At 56.6% G+C, this 19,538-nt stretch overlaps 1 protein-coding gene across 5 annotated transcripts; it reads right to left on the bottom strand.

The window, feature by feature from the left end:
- Positions 1–1,261: 1,261 nt before the first annotated feature.
- AMOTL2 (angiomotin like 2) lies at positions 1,262–18,593 on the bottom strand. Of its 5 annotated transcripts, none has more exons than XM_065942392.1 (10): positions 18,413–18,593; positions 14,905–15,702; positions 11,989–12,277; positions 10,772–10,916; positions 10,299–10,391; positions 6,334–6,629; positions 5,288–5,595; positions 4,376–4,593; positions 3,686–3,847; positions 1,262–2,976 (listed from the first exon to the last, which is right to left on the bottom strand). In XM_065942392.1, the coding sequence occupies exons 2-10, from the start codon at positions 15,639–15,641 to the stop codon at positions 2,918–2,920; spliced, it is 2,307 nt and encodes a 768-aa protein (XP_065798464.1). In that variant the 5' UTR covers positions 15,642–15,702; positions 18,413–18,593; the 3' UTR covers positions 1,262–2,917. The 5 variants fall into 5 exon arrangements, with proteins under 5 accessions (XP_065798464.1, XP_065798468.1, XP_065798466.1 ...); XM_065942396.1 differs by having other exon boundaries at positions 3,686–3,844; XM_065942394.1 differs by lacking the exon at positions 18,413–18,593 and adding an exon at positions 17,711–17,842.
- Between the last annotated feature and the right edge of the window lie 945 nt (positions 18,594–19,538).

Below are 19,538 nucleotides of genomic sequence, written 5' to 3'. Positions count from 1 at the left end.
GGAATTGAGTCATTGGAAAAGATCCTATGCTGGGAAAGATTGAAGGCAGAAGGGGATGACAGAGGATGAGATGGTTGGATGGCATCACCCAGTTGACAGACATGAGTGTGAACAAGCTCCGGGAGTTGGTGATGGACAGGTAAGCCTGGAGTGCTGCAGTCCATGGGGTCGCAAAGAGTTGGACACAACTGAGCGACTGAACTGAACTAAACTGAACTGATAGCTGATTCATGTTGTATGGCAGAAACTAGCGCAACATTGTAAAGCAATCATCCTCCAATTAAAAAAAAAAAACCCAAAAAACAGAAACAACATGGCTAAAAAAACAAAAACAAACAAACAAAAATCAACAACATGGCTGCTGAGTCCCTACATCTACCCTGAAAATACTTCACTCATGGCCATGGGGGTGACTGTTCCCATCACTGGTCTCTCTGGCTGCCCACTGCCTGCCAGCCCACGTCCTGGTAGGGAACCTTCGTGTGCCAACTGGCCCACAGAGGCAGGGACTTTGTTTCTGATACAAGGATGGTTTTCTTTTGTGGATTGGAGTGGTATGCTTTTCTGGGCCTGGGACAGGAGTGGTGATGCCACAGCTTGGGAAGGAAGCAGTGTCCAAAACTATGTCATGCACATGAAGACCCTCTGCCAGTGTACACGCAGCAAAGAACCCTGTCTGTCCAATGGTCCCAGACAAGGACTCTGTGCTGGGCGAGGGGAGGGAAGGATAAAGCCACCTTCAGACACCTTGGCCCACCGTGGAGTAACCACAGTATGTGGCCAAACAAAGCCGTTTAGGACAAAGCTATCTGAGGAAGCTGCCCCTCTGCTGGACCCTCCCAGATTGACAGAAATGTTCTCTGGAAAGCGGAAAGCCAACCACATCCTCATTCCAACCTTCCTCTTCATGCAGCCTCACCAAATTCACAGGAATTTTGGATCCTCGAAGAGATTACACTGTGTATACTCCAAGCCTTGCAATTAAGGAGGGACCTGCCTTGCCAAGGTTTCCCACTATCAGAAGATGGAAACCAGCACCCTTCACCCCTCTCCTATGAGAGACAGCAGTTACTGAGCTGGCAGCTTATGGACACACTCTGGTGTTTAAGAACCAAGGCGCCCAGGAGCACAGGGTGGATAAGTGGGGCTGTAGCTCAGTGTTGAGAGTGGTCAGGGACCGACATGGGAGGCCCCCTCCCGAAGTCCCTTCCCTCTCTCCTTTACCCCTCAGTGCAGTCCCTCACTTGTACAAACACACTGCTTCTAATTAAAAAAAAATTTTTTTTTTTATTAAAATACTGTTATACCCAGTGGAATGCAGCAGCAATCCTGGTACAGGGTAGCATAACAAAACAGCCATGTTTACATTTTAAATATTCACGATAACTTAAACATACAGACACACATCATGGTCTTTGGCAGAAAATGTTCACAGCACAAAAAAATACTTTAAAAAGAAATACCAAATATTAATCCAAAATATATTAAGTTGTTTTTTTTTTTTCTTTCACAATATTTTTTTGCCTTTTTCCTCTCTTTTTTTCTTTTTGTTTTGTAAACAATGCACATGAACCAAATGCATTTTTCGGTTTTACAGAGGGGTAGGGGGATTTAAAAAAATATGCAATTGTCCAGCAAATGCGAATGTTTAAAAAGGAAACTTGAGGAACCATAGGAATAAAATAACACATACAAAAACCTAAAAACAGTAAAAGAAAAACAAAACAAAAACAAAGACTCAAGGAGAACTAAAAACAGTCGAGACAAACCACTAAAACCCACCAGTCACTCATGGGGCTGAGTTGGGAGACTCTTTTTAAGACCAGAAGTAACAGTCACTGCCGCTGGCAGGCGGCCATCGGACACTCCACTCCGGTTCCCAGGCGCTGGCCCCGTTTCAGGGCGCTGCGCGCTGGCGGCTTGAGGAGCCAGCCTCAGGGCGCCATGCTGAGACGGGGCTCCGTTCAGAGGACCATCTGAGTCATGTCTTACAGCTCAAGGACTAGTTCTCACCAGCACAGTTCCCTCTCCCAGTGCCTCCAGGGGGAACAAAGACTGATGAGAACAAGGCCATCTCTCTAGTTTCCTTTCAGAGAACTGGTGCTGGGAAGCCCCCCACGGCAGATCGGCGTGGTGGCGGACTTCATCTAGCTCAGGGTTCATAACCAAACCGACAAGATGTCCCAGGCACAGGAGCTGTGGAGCCATTTCAAGAGGCTGGTGGTGGTGAGGTCCCTTGGGCATTTCAAACAGGGCTCAAGATGGGGAATAAGCAGCCAACATCCCGTGGATCAAGCAGTAACAAAATCCATGGACCAGGGACTTGAGAAGGGGAGATAACTCGGAGGAACCGAGGCAGCAGGGCTGGGAGCATGGGATGAGGGGGCGAATCTGAAGCAGCCCACTTCTATCTTCTGTTTCACAAGAAAGGGAATTATGTACAAACTGCACGGCACATCCCAGTCCTCTCCACAGTGTGGGAGACGCTGTGGCCTCCACAGGACTAACACGCTCAACAGGCCACCAAGATTCAAGTCCGGGTGATCCCCAGGAGGCAGTGAGGAGCTGAGGAGCAGATGGAGGTGGAGGGACCACACTGAGCCAGGCCACCTGGCGTCCATGGGCAGCCATCCTTGGAAATCAGCCCCCAAACCAACATATCCCCTCCCTCCCTGCCCGAGTGCCCAGTGTGGGTGCACTACTCCCTTCTGAGCTTTCAACTGCTACCTGGCAGCAAGCCAGGTAAAGGTCCAGTCCTCAGGCTGCATGGGCCCAGGAGGAGCACGGGGCTAAGGAACAGGGTCTTCTCGGGGGACGGGTGCTCACAGCTCCCCTCTCCCATGCAGCATCCTGCTGGAATGGCCGTGTGGCAGAGGGCAGCAGGAAATGGTTCAGAGTCCCCAAGGCGCCACCTCCCTCAGATCAGTATCTCCACCATGTCGGAAAAGTCCTGGACTCTGGATGTAGCAACAGAGTCTGGAGAGATAAGAGCACAGGCACATGCCAGCGAGGGTTACTAGACTAGTCTTTTAAATCCAATAACATTTTAAAGATAGGCTCTATCTTCACCAACTTTTCCCACCTCAGCTGCTCAGATCCCCATAACTTGGCCAACCCATCACAGAGCTCTGTTCCCTCCCAGCTCTCCATCCAGACCATCAGCCTCCAGAGTGGAAGATGCAAATGTTTATAACTAGGAACTGGTTGGAGGGCTTGGAGGGAGGGTGGAGAGCACTGAGGGAGGGAGGCTACCACATTCTTTTCATGCCTGTGGTTCCCTGAGCTGGTGAGGCCTAGGCAACTATGCAAAGGCTAATGTGAAAGAGAGCAAACACATTCAATGGCATCTTCTCAAATTTCTCCTTCCGGGACTCTTTTAAAACAAAGTCTTCTAGCTTGGGAGTGCCAAACTCCTCAATCTTAGATGTTCAGATTGGCCATTAAAGATGTAAGGTAGACTTCTGAGGAGGAGATAAAGGGCCTCCCAGGTAGATCTGTTTGTAATTAGGGTTTCCAGTTCCCCTATTCCTATATCCAACCAGCTCTCTCCCCTGTACTGAGGTGGGTCCCACATCCTGCTCACCCTCCCTATGCAGGGCTCCCTGTGGAGTGTGGGCAATGAGTGGGGGCGGGACTCACACCCCAGGGTGCCCTCAGCCACCCACAAAAGTTGGGGGAGACTTACCCAGTGAGGCTGTTCTCTGGCCACTGCTGCACCCCAAAAGGCTGTCAGGCTCCAGGCTGTCCGGGGGGCCATCAGTCTGGGTGCTCCCATCCCTGCTCCCATGTTTGGCGTGGGCAGCGAGGGGAGCCACAGTCACAGGCTCCTCCAGCGGGGCTCTGTCTGCTAGGAAGGCAGGAGTTTCAGTTACTGCCCTGTCCACAATATGTAGCCCCCATGAAAAAGACCCTAACTTAACGACACCTCCTGGGGATGCTAGCTGCTCATGATTTGCAAGAACTTTGATTACACTCCCGTTTCCAAACAGGATTGGGTTCCAAAAGCTTGGAGTGGAAGAAGCCTTCTTAAAAGGTTGTAGATTAAATCTTAAAACAGTAAGAATTCCTGGATTTCGTGGCGTCTGCTTAGGAGGAGAAGTGGAAGTGCTGGCCCAGAAGGTACCTCTGCAGGGGAAGTTTATTTTTACTTTGATGGTGAGTGGCTGGGGCCAGAGTGGTGGAATTTCCAGAGATGGGGGCTACAGCCTGCCTTGTCACACCAGGGGACAGCTGCAGGCTGCAAGGTCACTGGAGCCAGAGTGTAAGCCGGCTCCCCTGGGTGAGGAGTTGGGACGCCTAGCTCCTCCGAGCTTCAGTTCTGGAAGGAAAGGCCTGAGAACAGCCTAGCCTCTGCCGCCCACCCACCTCCTCTCACCTGCAGCCAGCTGGGCAGAGGCATCCACCTGCCGCTCGCTGGAGGAGTGTCCTTGCCAGCCCTGGGTCCCCGCTGCTTCAGCCACGAAGATAGATGGCACCGACTTGGCAGGCCTCAGGGCGCCTGGGGTGACCTTGACAGGGTCTTTCCTGGAGCGCTGCTGAAGGACCTTGATCACTGCATCCTTCTCCAGGATCTGAGCGTGCAGCACCTTTAACCTGAGGGGCGAGAGGCCGTGTTTACGTCTTCAGACCCACAGATCCTGTGGCCTCTGCCCTCCCCGCCTCATGGAAGTTGGAGGGTAAGCCCTCCTTAAAGCCAGGCTGGGGCCTTCAGAAGTGCCATCAGAGCTCTGCAATGGGATGCTTTCAAAACTACCAGTGCATGAGAGGCTGGGCCGTTTCCACACTGGCAAACCCAGGGGTAGGTTCTGGGTTTGTCTGATGACAGTAGTAGGGCTGTTGATCAAAGGAGCTAAGTTGATTGCTTGTGTTTTTGAGCCAGGAAGAGGTCAAATGGAAATCTTGTGGGGTCTCTAAGTTGTCTCCAGAGCGAAATTCCAGCTCCCCGCAGGACAGGGGCCTAGGCCACATTCGTTCTGGAGTGGTACCTAGCATGTAGGGTTAGTGAAGTGAAGTTGCTGAGTCGTGTCCGACTCTTTGCGACCCCATGGACTGTAGGCCACCAGGTTCCTCCATCCATGGAATTTTCCAGGCAAGAGTACCGGAGTGGGTTGCCATTCCTTCTCCAGGGCATCTTCCCAACCCAGGCATTGAACCCCAGTCTCCTGCATTGCAGGCAGACTCTTAACCGTCTGAGCCACCAGGGAAGCCCTAAGGACCAGGCAAGGGCTGGACAAATCCCACCCTACCCCCACCCCCTGCCGCAGGTACCCGGCCTGCAGTGTCCAACCTGCTTTCCATCTCCTGATGCCTGTGGCCGCCGGTGAGCAGGCCCTCATTGAAGCTGCTGCTGGGTGACGGCTGGGGCGAGTGCCGGATGAGAGTGGTGTCGCGCTGGGCGGCGGCCGTGGCGGCCGCATCCATGGCGAACTGCCTCATGGCACGTTCCTCCAAGTACTTCTGTTCCCACTTGGTCATGTCAGCTTCCAGCGCCAGCACCTGCTCCTCCTTCTCCCGCAACTGCTCCGAGAGCCGCAGCGCACTGAGCTCCGGGGTCCCAGCACTGCCACCGCCACCTCCGGGGCTGCCTGCCTGTCTCTGCAGAGAGAGGGGTACCATGGTCAGGGGTGGAGGGCGGGGGGTGTTGGCCGCAGGTTCTCACCGCCACGTGAGGAATCTCACTGAAGCCAGTGCTTGGCCAGCTGGCACCACACACTCTGCACAGACTGCTTCCAGCAGGAGAAAAAGGGGGAGCACAGGTCCCCACACCCTTGCCCCAAATACTGTGGCCAAGGGTGCAAAGGAGATTGGGTTTGCTTTTGCCTAGTGACCATATACACTGTCCTCCGAACTGGGGAAGGGGTGACTTAACAAAACGGGGCAACTGGTGTAAACTACGACAGACCCCAGCAATCCAGGAGCTCTGGTCACCCTACCTCCGTGGGAAGGGTGAGGTTAGGGGTGGAGACAGAACTCTATCTGGTCTGTAAACACGAGAGCTATTTACACAGACCAAAGTGAGGATAAAGGCCCAGGATCTGGGCAACTATCTTCCCCACCCCTGATCTCAGGGAGACACATAAGAGCTGGCTAGTCCCCTCCATCACAGCTCCTGAGAGACTTTCTCCAGAGACCAAGGGTGCCAATCCTGGCTGCTGCTGAGGACAGAGGTCCAAGGCTCGAGCCCCTGAGGTTGGCATACGGCCAAGGGGCAAGGCCTCTGCTGAGACTGATGGGCCGGGAGGGGCCTTCGCCAAGGCTAGCCCAGGTGGTCCTAACTTTCCAAAAGGGCTCGGCCTGGATCTCAATAGGGGCTCTGGGGCCTTCCCAGCTCACCTGCTGTGCACGAAGGGCCTTGAGTTCCTGCTCCAGGCGCGTCCGCAGACGTAGCTCCAGCTGCTCTCGCTTCTCGCAGGCAGCCTGCAGCTGCCCCAGGGCCTGTTGTAGCCGTTCCACCTTCTCCACGTAGGCCTGCTTCTTCCGCAACTCCTCCTCAGCTCTTGCCGCCCGGCCCTGTGCATTGCTCAGGGCCTGCTCCAGCAGCTCGGCCCGCCGGCGCTGGTCCTCGATGGCTCCGCGCAGCAGCGCCATCTCCCGCTCTAGCTTCTCCTGCTCCTGCTGCTGCTCGTAGCCTGCAGCGAGAGAGGGAGGGGCCCGGTCAGGGACAGCAGCTCCCTCGCTGCCCCACAGAGCACCCACCACGTGCCACGCTCTGTGCTGACCGCTGCTCAAGCTTGACTGCATCTTCTCATTAATACAGGAGTTAGGTACCCTTATTAACCCTATTGTATGGGCCAGGAAACTGAAGTTCAGGTTAAGGCCTGAGCAAATGTCAATGTCAGACCTTGCAGTGATGACTGGGGCACACTGCTCCTCTGCTGGGACATGGCCTTGCCAGGAGAGAGCCCGAGACACTGTCCACCTGCGCTGGGTGTCACCATCTCCAAAACACATTCACAACTTCCCTCCAGCCTCATGGTCATAACAGAGACTGGGTAGGCAGGAACCACGATGCCCATTTCCAGATGAGAAAACAGAGGCTCCGATGGACTGTCACGTGGTCATCTGTCACGGTGGAAGAACCACCGTGTGCTGCCCCAGGAGTCAGGCATTTACACATCTTATTTCCCTGAAGCCTCCAGTGACAGTCTGGGGATCTGTGATCCCCACCTTAAAGAGGAGGAAACATAGGAGGTGAATGGTCCTACCAGGCAGGGATCAAAGTTCGCCTGCCTCTGAAGAACCAGGCACCCCCACCCCCACCCCTAGTGTGCAGGCTGCCTGCCTTGCTGGAAGGCAGAGGGGGACCAGTCAAGGGGCCTGCCTGATGGACTCAAAGGCACCATCTCTCGAGCAGCACTGTCACAGCACAGCGGAATTTTCTGCTGTAAGGGATTTGCTCTACACTGTGCCAAGCAGGGCAGCAGCCACTAGGCACATGTGGCCAGTGCGCACTTGCAATGTGGCCAGTGCCAGGGAGGAGTCAAACTTTTCATTTTAATTAATTTTAATCTTTGGGCCACGTGTGGCTAAATACCTATCAGATAGGACAGTATAGACCTGGAACAGAAGAGTGAAGGCTTGGATTCAGCAGGCAGAAAGGAGGTTTCAATTACACAGGGCCCAGGAGGACACAGGCCACTCAGGTCGGCTCTGGTTCACTCTGAATTTTTGAAGGCTGGGCCCAGGCCCACCTCACTCTTGGGGTGAAGGGAAAAGTTGGTGAAACTCAGTAACACTGGGCCTTTCATCCTGAGCTGGCCTGACACCTGAATGGGGTGGAGGGGCAGACAGGAGTGTTGACTGGGACTTTGGACCCAGAGACAACGGCCCTGTCCTGGGAGGCTTCACAGCAATGGACAGCTTATAGAGTTAGTCGGAGGCTGGCAGCTCATCCCAGTCTTAGATGGTCCCATCTTACAGCCTCAGAATCTGGGGTTCAGGTGAGAAGAAACTGCCCAAGGGGGACTCGGCTGGGAGAACCAGGCCTCAGGACTCACGGCCAGATGCCCAGGGTGGGCAGGGCCTGACCAGAGCTGGGAGTCTGTACTGCTTGCCTAGTAGGAAAGCAGATGGCACTGGTGATAGGGGCCACACTCCCCTACTAGCACTGACTCTGGAAAAAAGGTGAGATCAACCACAGACATTTTCCCTGAGGATTCTGGTTTCCTGCGGATGTCAGGAGCAAGGAAGGGTAGTGTGGCTTTCCTCAGCCCTTGGGGAGGGTACCAAGGACCCAGCCTTTGGCTTCCAGAAGGTCCCTGCTGCCTTGCACACCTCAAACGCCCTGGCGCTTTCCCTGGTGGTTCAGACAGTAAAGAATCAGCCTAAAATGCAGGAGACTCAGGTTGGATCCCTGGATCAGGAAGGTCCCCTGGAGAAGGGAATGGCAACCCACTCCATTATTCTTGCCTGGGAAATCCCATGGACAGAGAAGCCTGGCCGGCTACAGTCTATGGGGTTGCAAATAGTCGTAAGTGACTGAGCAGCTAACACTTTAACTTTGAAGGCCCTGGTAGAGCTCGGAGGCTTGAGATCTTGGCCATCCCCAGCCACCAGGATAAAACTCTGGGGGGAGGGTGCGGCTGCCTCCAGGCTTCGGTGGGAGCAGATTCGGGAGACACAGAGGGGGGCCATGGGCTGGGGAGCAGTGGAGGGAGCAGGAGGCCTTCCCTGGGGGAAGCGAGGCGCCATTGGGAAAGCAAGTCCCAGTCCCTTTGTCCCACTGTCCGTCCCCGCAGCGTGGCGGGCGGGGCGCAGGCAGGAGTGTGGGGGGAGGGGGAGGCGTGCGCAGCGGAACAGCCCGGGCTCAGGAATGCCCGGCATCCAGGTCACCCGCCGCTTGGAGATTAATGGCTCCAGCCAGGAGCCAAGAACAGCCTCGCTCCCCAGGGAGCGGAAACGCCTCCAGGCTGGCCAGCCCCGGGCCCCTCCCCTGCCTGCTCCCAGGAACCAGCCCGCGACTTCCTTTCTTTGGCAAAGCCTGGCTCCATTCTGCCCCTTTGCAGCAACCCATCCTCTCCGAACTCGCAATGATGAGACCCTCCAGGGCTATCCCCACTCCCCAGCCCTGACCACCATCCTCTCCCTCCCAGAGACCTTCAGTCACCTCCTCCTACCTCCTGCCCACCCTCAACCCTCAGCCTTTCAGTGTTGCACTCCCCCATTCCCCCTGGGGGCCACCCTGACCAGGCCTGAGCCCTGCTTGAGGAGGTAGGTGCTGCTTGCTCAGTCTTCAAGCTGCCTCTCTGCTTCCAGACACCCCCAACCATCTAGCTTAAGCTCAGTAAGCTTTTGCAGGGGTTCCTCCTTCCTCCAAGGCACCCTTGCCCAGACACCAGCTGCCCCAGTGAACTCCTTTGCAAACACTCAAATAGCACTATCGCAGGCAGTAAGAGCATACGCGAGGAGCTTATCAACAACCGCCTCTCTCTCTTCTGAAGGCTATAGGCTTCTTCCTACTATTGAGTTGGTGGCTTCCTTTGTCCCCCCTTCCTTCAAACTGCTTCCACCTCCACTGGAGCTATCCTGCTGCTGCTTCACCTGCCACCCCACAAAACCCCTCTCTCAGGGTGCTGGGGAACACCCCCCATCACTGGCCTCTGGGGCCAGACCATCCTTGTTCCTTGGAATTCATGGTAGGAAGACCCTGCTCCTTCCTCAAGCTCCCCACCTCTCTTGACCTTGTCCTGGCACCTTCCTGACCTGTTCTCACTCTGCTGCATTCCTGCCAGGGGCTCAGCACAGCTGTGCTGGAGAACAAATGAGTGACTGCATGGGCCAGTCAACAATGAACGCATCTGTTCTTCAAGAAGCCTTTGACTATCCTTTTTAGGGGAGCCTCCTGACCTCCTTCTTTAGGGTGCCCTGTTCGTGAAGCTCCATTTTTGGCTGATGCCAACACTTGTTATGGCCCAGCCTCACCATGCTCCCCAGCTTTCCACATGTCCACCCCCTGGGAGACTCAGACTCTTCCTTCCTTCTCTCTCATCCCACCTGTTTCCAGAGTGCTCGGCTCTCCTCAACTGCTTCTAAAGGACACTGAACTGACGGTCAGCACACCTCCCCAGCTGTCCCTCGACCCACTGATCTCCCCAGTACACAGGGAACCAGATCCTGCTCCCCTTGGGAAGCTGCCCCTCCCCTGAGTCCAGTCCAGTGATGGGTGCATAGTGGGCATTCGGTAAAGCCACACTCCAAGCCCTGCTTTGGCAGAGGAGGCCAACCCCCGCTCAAGAGGAGCTCTGCTGGTCCCGCCAGCCACACCTCTGCTTGGGCTCCTGGGCGGGTCCCCTACTTACTCTGAGCCAGCAGCTTGGCCACCATGTCCTGACTGCCTGCCTGGGCCTCCTGCGTCTTGCTTGCCAGGCGGCGGTTTGCAGATTCTAATCTTTCTGTTTCAAATGAAGAAAAGATGTTTTCAGGAGAAAGCTTTGAGTACAGGGGAAGCTGCCTACTGGGTGATGACCCCTGCCCCCCCAACCAGGGAACTATCTGTCAGGCTGCATTCTCCAAGCTGGGGGTGGGCTCATAGGGAAGCCCCAGGTCACCCTGGGCCACATGGGTGAGAGCTCCAGGAGGGCCCCAAGGTCTAGAACACAGAGACAAGCATCTCTCTATCAAGGTGGCCCCCAACGAGTCTCAGCCTAGTCCCCTTTGAGTTGATTTATACTATTTTTGCAGAGGACAGAGATTCTGAATGATGTCCTAGAACAGTGGACTCAAGCTGTCCATAAGTGCTCTCTGCCTCTCCACCTGCGTGAGCGGTCCTCACCTCTAAGATCCCGGTTGAAGTCCTGCAGCCTCCTCATCTCACTGTCCATCTTGTTCCGCATGGTCTTCTCCAGGGCCTCTCGCTTGGAAGAGGCCCTTGTCAGGCTCTCGTGGGCCTCGGAGAGCCGCTGGATTTCGCTCTCCAGCTGCAAGAGGCAGAGAGCAGAGCTGAAGGAAAGGGAAATCTCCCTGGGTGGCAGTGGCATCAAGGTCCCCTCCTTAGGCCAGGGTTGATTGCTGACTCCATCACAAAGGGTGAGAGAAGATACAAAGCCACAGCAGAAAACCCACCTAGCCCGAGTGGGACAGGCTGCAGCCTGAAGCCTCCAGAGAGGGACCAGACTGCTGGAACAGGCAAGCCAGGGTCCCTTCAACTGTCCCCAGGTCCTGAGTGAACACAAGGCCACGTTCTCTGGAAGGGGCTGCCTCCAGGGTGACTGAGGGCAGCTTCCTGGTGCCTAGTTTTGTCCAGAAAGAAGCATTTTCCTTTTGTTTGGCTTCTAGTGAGAAATTTGAGCACAATGGACCAGGATCAAGCACTGAGGCTCCAACCGTGGTCTGGGGGGTGGACCTATCTTGGAGATCACGGGATGGTCACAGAAAGCCTAAGGCTACCTGCTCAGGCTGAGTGCATAGCAGGTGACCCTTCATTGAGAAGGGAGCACCAGATCCAGCCTGAGCTGCCTGGAGTATGTGCCTCTCCAGCCCTCACCCCACAGGGCCAGCCTGGCCCCGGATGCCCCACCCACTTGGCAGCTGGCAGGTTCCGCACGTGCTCCTAGCTGGCCCGTGATTCCAATAAGTTGCTCGTTTTTTGCCAAGAGGAGGGGCTTTCCCTGTGACCAGGGCTGGCCTGGAACAGACTTGCTGTTGTGTGGGGGATACAAAGGGCTCTCTGTGGGAGGTGTCCACGGAGGGGGCGTGTGCAGGGGAAGGGTGCGACCATGAGGGAGTCGGTGAATGGGCTCTTTCTAACCACCACTGGGCAGCAACTGCTCGTGCTCTGGGCCTGCTCTCCCGGCTGCTCCCCAGCTGTCTGGAGTCAGCCAGGGAGGGGTGCATGAGGGATGGGGGTGGGGAGCCCAAGGGGCAGCTGAGAAGCCCAGCCAGACCAGCTTTCAGACTCCTCTGCCTCCCTTCCGACAGCCCCCTCCCTAGTCAGCCCTGCTGGGGTTCCCTTCCTCCCCCTTGCTTCTCTGAGGCCTCAGCAGGGCCTACCTTCTCGATGCAGCCAGCCTTCTCCGCTGTGCTCTCCAGCTCCCTCTGCAATCTCTCATTGTCCCTCTGCAGCCTGGCGTTCTCCCTCAGCAGGGTCTCCATCTGGGCCAGGTGGGTGCTGCCCGAGGTGGCCAAAGAGGCCTGTGGGCTTGCCGGGCCCTCCACCCCAGGAGGGCTGAGGGCGGCCAGGTGTGGGGGTGGGTGGCGCTCCTGAGGCTGCTGCAAGTATTGGTACTGCTGCTGCTGCTGCTGCGGGAGGAACACAGGGGGTACCTGGGCCTGCAGGATCCTGGGGGACAGAAGAGAAGGTCCTCAGAGACCACGGAGCCACATAAAATTGCCCCAGCCCTCCCGGGCAGACAGCTTTCCTGCAGCGTTACGCAGTAACCTCTGGGGAAGGCCTTTCCACGTGGTGTCCCCAAGACCCTAAAGGGCCAGGGAAGCAGGGCTGCAGGGCATTACCATCAGCACACTTATTTCATGCCCAGCCTCCTGTGGTCCAGGCCTTGGGGATCAGCCTGAATAGTCCCAGCCATAGGCAGCTCTTTTTGAGTCTGGAGGTCACACTCATCACGACTGAAACTCACCACCTTCCAGGCCCCTGGGCCCCAGCAGCTACCCTGTCTGTTCCCACTGCTGGTGTCAGGCCCTCCACACACACCTGCCCACGCAGCACACTCGCTTCTTCTCCCTCCTATTTTGAGTCCCGTCACCCCTTGAAGAAACATTTTTAGAAGACTGTGGCTAAGGTTAGAGTGGTGAGACAGATGTCAGGCTGAGTCTGGGCTCCAGAGCCTGACAGATCAGGCATTCAAATTCTGGCTCCTGGTTTGAGTCCACGGTGCACGGGACCATGCTCAATCAGGAGGGTGAGGGTCTCTAGCCTCAGGCAGGTTGTCAGGGCCACATCTGCCTGGCAGAGTGCTGGGCCTGCAGCGGGCATCTCCACAGTGACAGCCCACCCTGTCCCTTCCAGTGGAGACCACAGCCTACTCTCTGCTCAAAGAGTAAATGTGACCCAAACAGCGGATTATCCAGGGTGAAGGGGCCCCCTGTGAACTATTACAATAGCCTGAGGTTAGGGACAGTGTTCTCCTGGCCTCTGGTACTGGGGTCCCATGTCAAGGGAAGGAGCATGTGGGGTCACACAGCTTTTCTGGGGCCCTGTGGCTCCAGATGTAAGAGAATTAGACCGCCTCAGTTTCACCAGGAGCTTTCCCAAGTCCCAGAAGCTCCAGACGAATCCATCGCCTCAGAACCCATGCCTGCCCTTTCCCTCATCCCTCCCCTTCATCCTTCCCCCTTTAGACTCCAGCTCCCCTGCTCTTCTTAGACCCAAGGCTAAGTCCTGTCGCCAGTTCCCAGCAAACAATCTTCACCAGATTGGCTGAAGGAGAGGCTGGCAGATGTATTTCTTTTCCTGCCCAAGGTAGAGCTTCCAGTGAGAGCTGAGAGGGTACCCCACTGGAATGTGCAAACTCTCCCTGTGTTGCTAAATGTGGCACCTTGGGTTGGCTCCCTCCAACTCGCTCCCCTGCTCCAGGCCAGGCAGACACAAATGGCATTCTTTGGGGATGACTGGGCTCTCAGAAAGAATAGAGCCTCCTTTCCTTCACACTTGCTCCCCCCACCCCCACTTTTTTTGTTCTCCTGCAAACAGCCTACTTCCTTTCCACGACATTATCTTTTCCTGACAGGGCTCAATAAGCATGGTCCAAAGAAGAAACCACGACTCAGCTTCTGAAACTCTTCCAGGACCAAGCCCTGAGAAGGGAGATAAGGCAGGGGGGCCTTGAGGCTGGCAAAACCCCACAGGCTCAGTCCTCTGGTGCCTCCATTCCAGAGCCATCACATCACTCATTTCTCGAGAGCAGAGAAAGGCGTCTTTCCCGGGAAATGTTGCACAGTGGGAAAGTAGGTGACTAAATGAGGACTCAGCAGGCACGAAGAAAGCCAGACTTGAACCTTGGGGCACCAGAGGAAGGGGGTCTGCAAGCCTCCAGGCCCCCCAATGGGGTTTCCTGGACCCCGGTGTGTGGGGTGGGGGGTGGGGGCGGAATTAAGGGCGTGTGAAAAGGGCGTGTGCCAGCTTCTCAGGAGAAGGTCCCGGGCCAAATGAAAGCCTCATTTCTAGGAACCTTATTTCTGAAAACTCTCTGGGCATCCCTGCTTCCATTCATGCCCCTAGAATCCATTCTCTACAAGCAACAGAGGAAACTTTTTGAAAAGGGACACCAAATCACATCCTCTAAAGGCTTCCCTTCACTCTCAGAATTAAAAGCTGAGTTTCCCGCTGGCAGCTGCTCTGGAGCCTCCACATAAAGTGGCTCACCTGGAACAAGAACCTTCTCCCAGGCTTCTGCCCCATGGACCACACAGAAGAACATGAACGGAAATGAATGGCAGTACCAGGGCAGCTCCTGCCCCTGTGTAGGAGAGGAGAGATCTGTCCGGAGGCCATCTGGTCCTTTCTTCCTTGCCTCCACTTAGGAATGCCTCCCCAAAGTCATGGACAGCAAAGAAGAAAAGACTTCTGTTTTTAGAAGCCTCCAGAGGAGATCCCACCTTCTTCCCACTTAACTTGGGAAAGATTCCCAACTCTAGTCTTTGCAAGTTCTTTCTAAAATCTAACCTTTAGCCCCCTGCTCTAATTGACAGCCTCTGAGAACCCTAGTTACTTGATGGCTACAGCCAATTAGGCAATGGTGTCTCTCTCCAAATTAAAGCAGGGATGCTGCTAAGTACTCATGTGACCCTGGCTAAATCCCTCTTCCTTCCAGCATTAGCTCCCATCTTGGGAGGGAGAGGGTATCATCGGCCTTCCTCTGGAGCCCACCAGCCTCCTGGAGGCTCTTCACCCGGGGGAAACTACACTGGAAGGAAGCCAAGAGCCTGAAGACCAAGGTGGGCAGTTACCTGACTTCCGCGTGCTGGAAGTGTGGACTGCCACGGGCACGGTACCGCGGGTCAGTGACGGCAGAGGTGGTCTCGTGAGCTAGCATGACGTGTGGGTACTGAGGTGGAGGTCCTCGCGGCTCCGGGCCCTCGGCAGTGGGGGCGCCCCTGGCTGGGGGGCCCTGCTGGTTGCGGGCCAGCTGGGGGAAGCTGTGAGAGGCGCTCATGTGGCTGGGGGTGCGGGCCCCGTTCCTCTCCAGGGACAGCTGCATGAGTCGCTCGCTCAGGGAGCGCACGTGCCCGTGCCTCAGCTCGCGTAGGGCCTCATCCTGCCTCCGGCTGCCTCCCGGGGGCCCACGGGGCTCCCGGTCCCCCACGTGTGGCCAGGGCCCCGCCTGCTGGGAGGCATAGTACTGCGAGTGGGCTTTGGCCTCCTCATAGGTGGGCAGCTCCTCGCCCTTGCCAGGCTGTGGGCACAGGCGGTAGAGGCCGTTCTCTGCCACGTGGGTCTCGGTGCCCTGGTGCTCCTGGCCCTGGGGTTCCTGCCTCGTGGCCTGCTGCAGCACCTGACTGTCCTCTGGCGCCATGATCTCCAGGGGGGCCTGGGGGCTTGCTGTGCCCCCAGCCCCGGCCCCACCGCGCAGGGCCTGTTGCTGGATGGCCAGCAGTGTGCGGGTCTCAGTCAGGTTGCCATAGCGCAGCTGTTCCTGGATGAGGCGGTGCAGGACCGTACCTGAGGAGTCTTCCAGCGTCCTCATGCTCCCAGGGCTTGCACACACCCACCTGGACAAAGGCCAGTGGCACCTGGCCCCAGAGCACCTGAGGAGGAGAAAAAGAAGAGCCCTCAGTGGGAGCACCCGGGAACGGCGGGGACTTTCCATTACTGTCTGGTTAAGGGCAAGGCGATGGAGGGGCACACATGCCTGTCGGGCTGCCAGTGCTGCCACCTACTGATTAAGGCCAGTCACCTGACTTCTGAGCCTCAGTTTCTCCATCGGAAATAATGCTAGCTTCATGGAGTTGAGAATTAAGAGGCAATGGCTATTGAGGTCCCAGAGCGCTGTAAATCCCTGGCAAAGGACTGCCATTATAATCATATTCATGGAGATTTACTGTGTCTAGAGAAAGATACCAGGAACCTCAGGCTCCTTTAGTTAGCTTCCCATTAGAGAGCCTGATGAGAAAGTCCAGGGCAGGCCTAGTTCAGCTTTAAACACTCAGCTCTTGTGTCTCCGGCATTAGCAGGCAGATTCTTTACCACTGCGCCGCCTCTACTTTATCACAGGTGATAAAGCATGAGTCCTGCCGGGTAGAGGTGGTAAAGAATCTGCCTGCTAGTGCAGGAGACACAAGAGACGCGAGATGGATCCCTGAGTTAGGAAGATTCCCTGGAGTAGGAAATGGCAACCCACCCCAGTATTCTTGCCTGGAAAATCCTAGAGACAGAGGAGCCTGGTGGGCTACAATCCACAGTATTGCAAAGAATTGGACACAACTGAGCATGCATGCATGCGCCCGCCTGGTAGAAGCCCTAGGCAAACAGCCCCCACAGCATGAAGCATGCCTGAGCCCTGGCCTTGGCACAGCTAATTCACCACCCTTTACCCTGCTGAGCCCTCTCTGTCATGGGATGACCTTGGCAGTCACTCTGCAAGGTGAGCAGGAAGGAGAAAATGCATCTGGATTGGTGAATAAGGGATGAAAGATGAGAGAGACTACACTAAGAGTGGTTTTGCAAAAGGAGGCAAAAAGGAGCCACCCATCAAGGTTTGTGGGCCAGTCAGAGTCTGCGCCCTGACAGTAAGCACACACGTGCTCCAGGAAAAAGAAGGGGTGGCCCGATGTCTCTGATTTTATGATTACCACCCCAGCCACACACACGCTTGCTCCTTCGAAGTGCCTGATGGTCCCCTAGGCACAAGGGGGTGGGCACTCGGCATCTTGATGGTCAAGACTGCTTGAGTTGACTGAAGGGGTGCGGGAGCAAGCGGGAGGCTCTTGGCTGCAGGCACCCAGGGCTGGTGACTCTGCGCCTAAACTGCAGGGAGATTGTCTCCTGAGGAAGGTGTTCCCTTCTGAGCCTGTGCTCCCAGTGGCTCATGGCCTGGAAGGCTGTCCGCCTCACCTGGCTTCCTTTCCACAGCCTTCTCCAACACAAATCTCCAAGCTGGGATTCAGAGACCAAGCATAACCCACACCTCCACAGGTCCTGTGTATATAGGAGGACAGTGGAAGGAGTGTGGCCCTCCTCTGCCACAGAGCTAGCCCCAGTTAGGGCTTGGCTGGCCGGCAGAGCAGCCATTCCCAACCCACACCCTCCTCCCAGCTGCCCAGAACTGGGGAGAGGGAGGTGGGTCTGGAGGACATCTCGGTGTTCACACTTCCCGGGACCCCATCATCCCCACCCCACAGGGGCACACACATACATACGTGCGTACACACACACACACACACACACACAGAAGATGCAAGACTCTAGAGTTACCCGAGGCAAAACAAACAGGAATCAGTTCGCCCTAGCGTTTCATCCATGGGGCATTTCCTAAATTAAACACTGTCTGGGCTGACTCCAGCCGAGAAGAACCGGGGAATGCAGTTTTCCGGACAGATTCCAGCCCTTCTCCTCCCCCAACAGTGTGCCTGGGAGCAGGGAACACTTCCCGCGCCTTACATCCCTCGTTTGTCTCAGTCAAATCTCTCAGATGCACACAGCTAAGCTGTTACTAAAATCCGCGCCCGCGACCGGGATCGTGCACCCCTGCTGCGCTAGCGCGCGGGGCTCTCTGAAACACCCGCTTCTAAGCAACCACACAACTCCGGCCTTTACCTTGGCTCACTCTGGCCCAAGGAACCAAAGCGAGGGTCTCTAAGTCAGATCGCACCCCAGCCAGGAATCCCGCCCTACCCGGACTCCTGGCTGACCACGAGCACCCAGCGGCCGCCGCAGCGCCTGGAGCGGGTGGACGACGGTAGCCGCGGTCCGGAGAGGTCTTTAAGCGTCGTGGACCCGCCTCCCCCCTCCCTCCCGAGCCCTCTTTGTTTTCCAAATGCCCAAGCGCTGACGTCACCGGGCTGGACGGCAGGCTGCATTCTTTCTAAGTGAGAGCCAGACCGTGGCTCCGGAGAGGATTTTCCAAGGAAGACAAAGAGGAATTCTTGGGCTAGTTAGGGAGGAAAGACACCTGTAAGCGCCCCCACCGAACCAAATTAGCCCCCGGGCCCTGCAACTTGAGCTCCAAGCGGCGCCTCCTTCCCAGATCCGCGCTCCCAGACACCCACTCCTATCTGCCCACCGGCTGTCCCCTCCTTCAGCCCCAGCGGACCCGCGCCGCCTGCGAGAGCTCCCAGGGGACCTGCAAGGCGCCCCCGGACGGAGCTGCCCTCGCCTCGCCGGTTGCGGGCAGAGGCGCACCGCTCCTGGAGGACTCAGGGTCTGCTCGGCTTCTGCTCCCTCTCCCGGAAAAGGCCGTGCTGGAGCGCGTCTCTGCTGCCCCGCTCGCTCCCCGCAGCGCCAAGAGGCCTTTCTTACCGCTGCGGCCCGCGGGTGCTCCGAGCAGTCAAATCCGACAGCCCGGCCCGGCCCGGCTCAGCTCAGCTAGGCGACGGAGGTGTGCTCTCGGCTGAGGCGCCGACGCTCTGGCGGCTCAGCCCCAGCGCGCAGCCCCAGGGTCGGCCCGCGCCGGAGGCGGCTGCTATGCCAGGAATGTGAGAGTTTCAGGTTCCCCCTCGGGATCAAAGCGAACCACAAATAACCTCGTAGCGCGCCGCCCTCCTCTGCTCTCCGCCTCCTCCAGCTCCCTCCTCCCCGCCTCCGCCTTCCCCCGGGAAGGCGGCGCTGTGGACCCGGCCGCCCCGGCCTCCTGGACTCTGCGCCCCTCCCCGGCCAGCGACCCCCGCTGTCCTTAGGAGCTGCTGGAATCCATCTAGGCCCCTTACCGCCCTCAGCCCCGTACCCGGCCTTCCTCTCACTCCCCCAGCTCCATCGGCTGGACGATACCGAGAATGTACATGGCATGCCCTCGAGAGAGACCCTGGGTGTTGCTGCTGGACGTGGTTGGGGGTGAGAGGGGCTTGGGGTGTGTGTTGTACAGGGAGGGAAGACTGGAAAGATGTCCGTACCTGCCCGGTTCAGACCGTGCCCAAAGCGGAGAGACGACTCTTGCTTCCAGCCGGGAGCCTCGCGGGTTGTCGCCGGCGGCAACCTTTGAATTGCACTTTTATTGTTTACAAACACCTTCGCCAGCCCTTTTCGCATCTGTCTCCACAGGAAGTGTGAATCTGACCTGAGAAATCTTCCGGCTAATTAACCCACTCTACCAGCTGAATCACCCGCCGCCAGGCGATCTGTCCAGCTCTTCCCAAAGAAGGTAGTAAGGGGCACCCCTTTACGGAGAGCCCAGGGTGTGCCAGCACCTGCTTACCGCCTGGTCATCCCGCCAACCCTCCCAGTCATCCTCCCAGGGATTTTTTTTTTTTTTTTTTTATCATCCCTGTCTTATAAATAAGGAAACCAAGGCTCAGAGACATTAATTAGCTTGCCAAGGGTCACACAGAGAGTAAGTGATGAAGCCAGGTAACCAGTGGGCTGCTCGGGGTCTCATTCCCAAAACTTTTCCGTGGCCACCAGAATTCAGGTTACTTTGGTGGACAGGGCA

The sequence above is a fragment of the Muntiacus reevesi genome, chromosome 8, assembly GCF_963930625.1.
Source record: "Muntiacus reevesi chromosome 8, mMunRee1.1, whole genome shotgun sequence".
Classification (NCBI taxonomy): Eukaryota; Metazoa; Chordata; class Mammalia; order Artiodactyla; family Cervidae; genus Muntiacus; species Muntiacus reevesi.
The sequence above is the reverse complement of the archived record's forward strand: the minus strand, read 5'-3'. Positions and strand labels throughout refer to the sequence as shown.

Excerpts from the sequence above, each read along its gene's own strand:
- AMOTL2 (XM_065942392.1), bottom strand. The coding sequence starts at position 15,641 with ATGAGGACGCTGGAAGACTCCTCAGGTACGGTCCTGCACCGCCTCATC. Across the intron at positions 3,848-4,375 it reads CTCTGCCCAGCTGGCTGCAG|CAGACAGAGCCCCGCTGGAG; the intron begins GTGAGAGGAGGT and ends CTGCCTTCCTAG. Across the intron at positions 2,977-3,685 it reads CCAGAGAACAGCCTCACTGG|ACTCTGTTGCTACATCCAGA; the intron begins GTAAGTCTCCCC and ends TTATCTCTCCAG.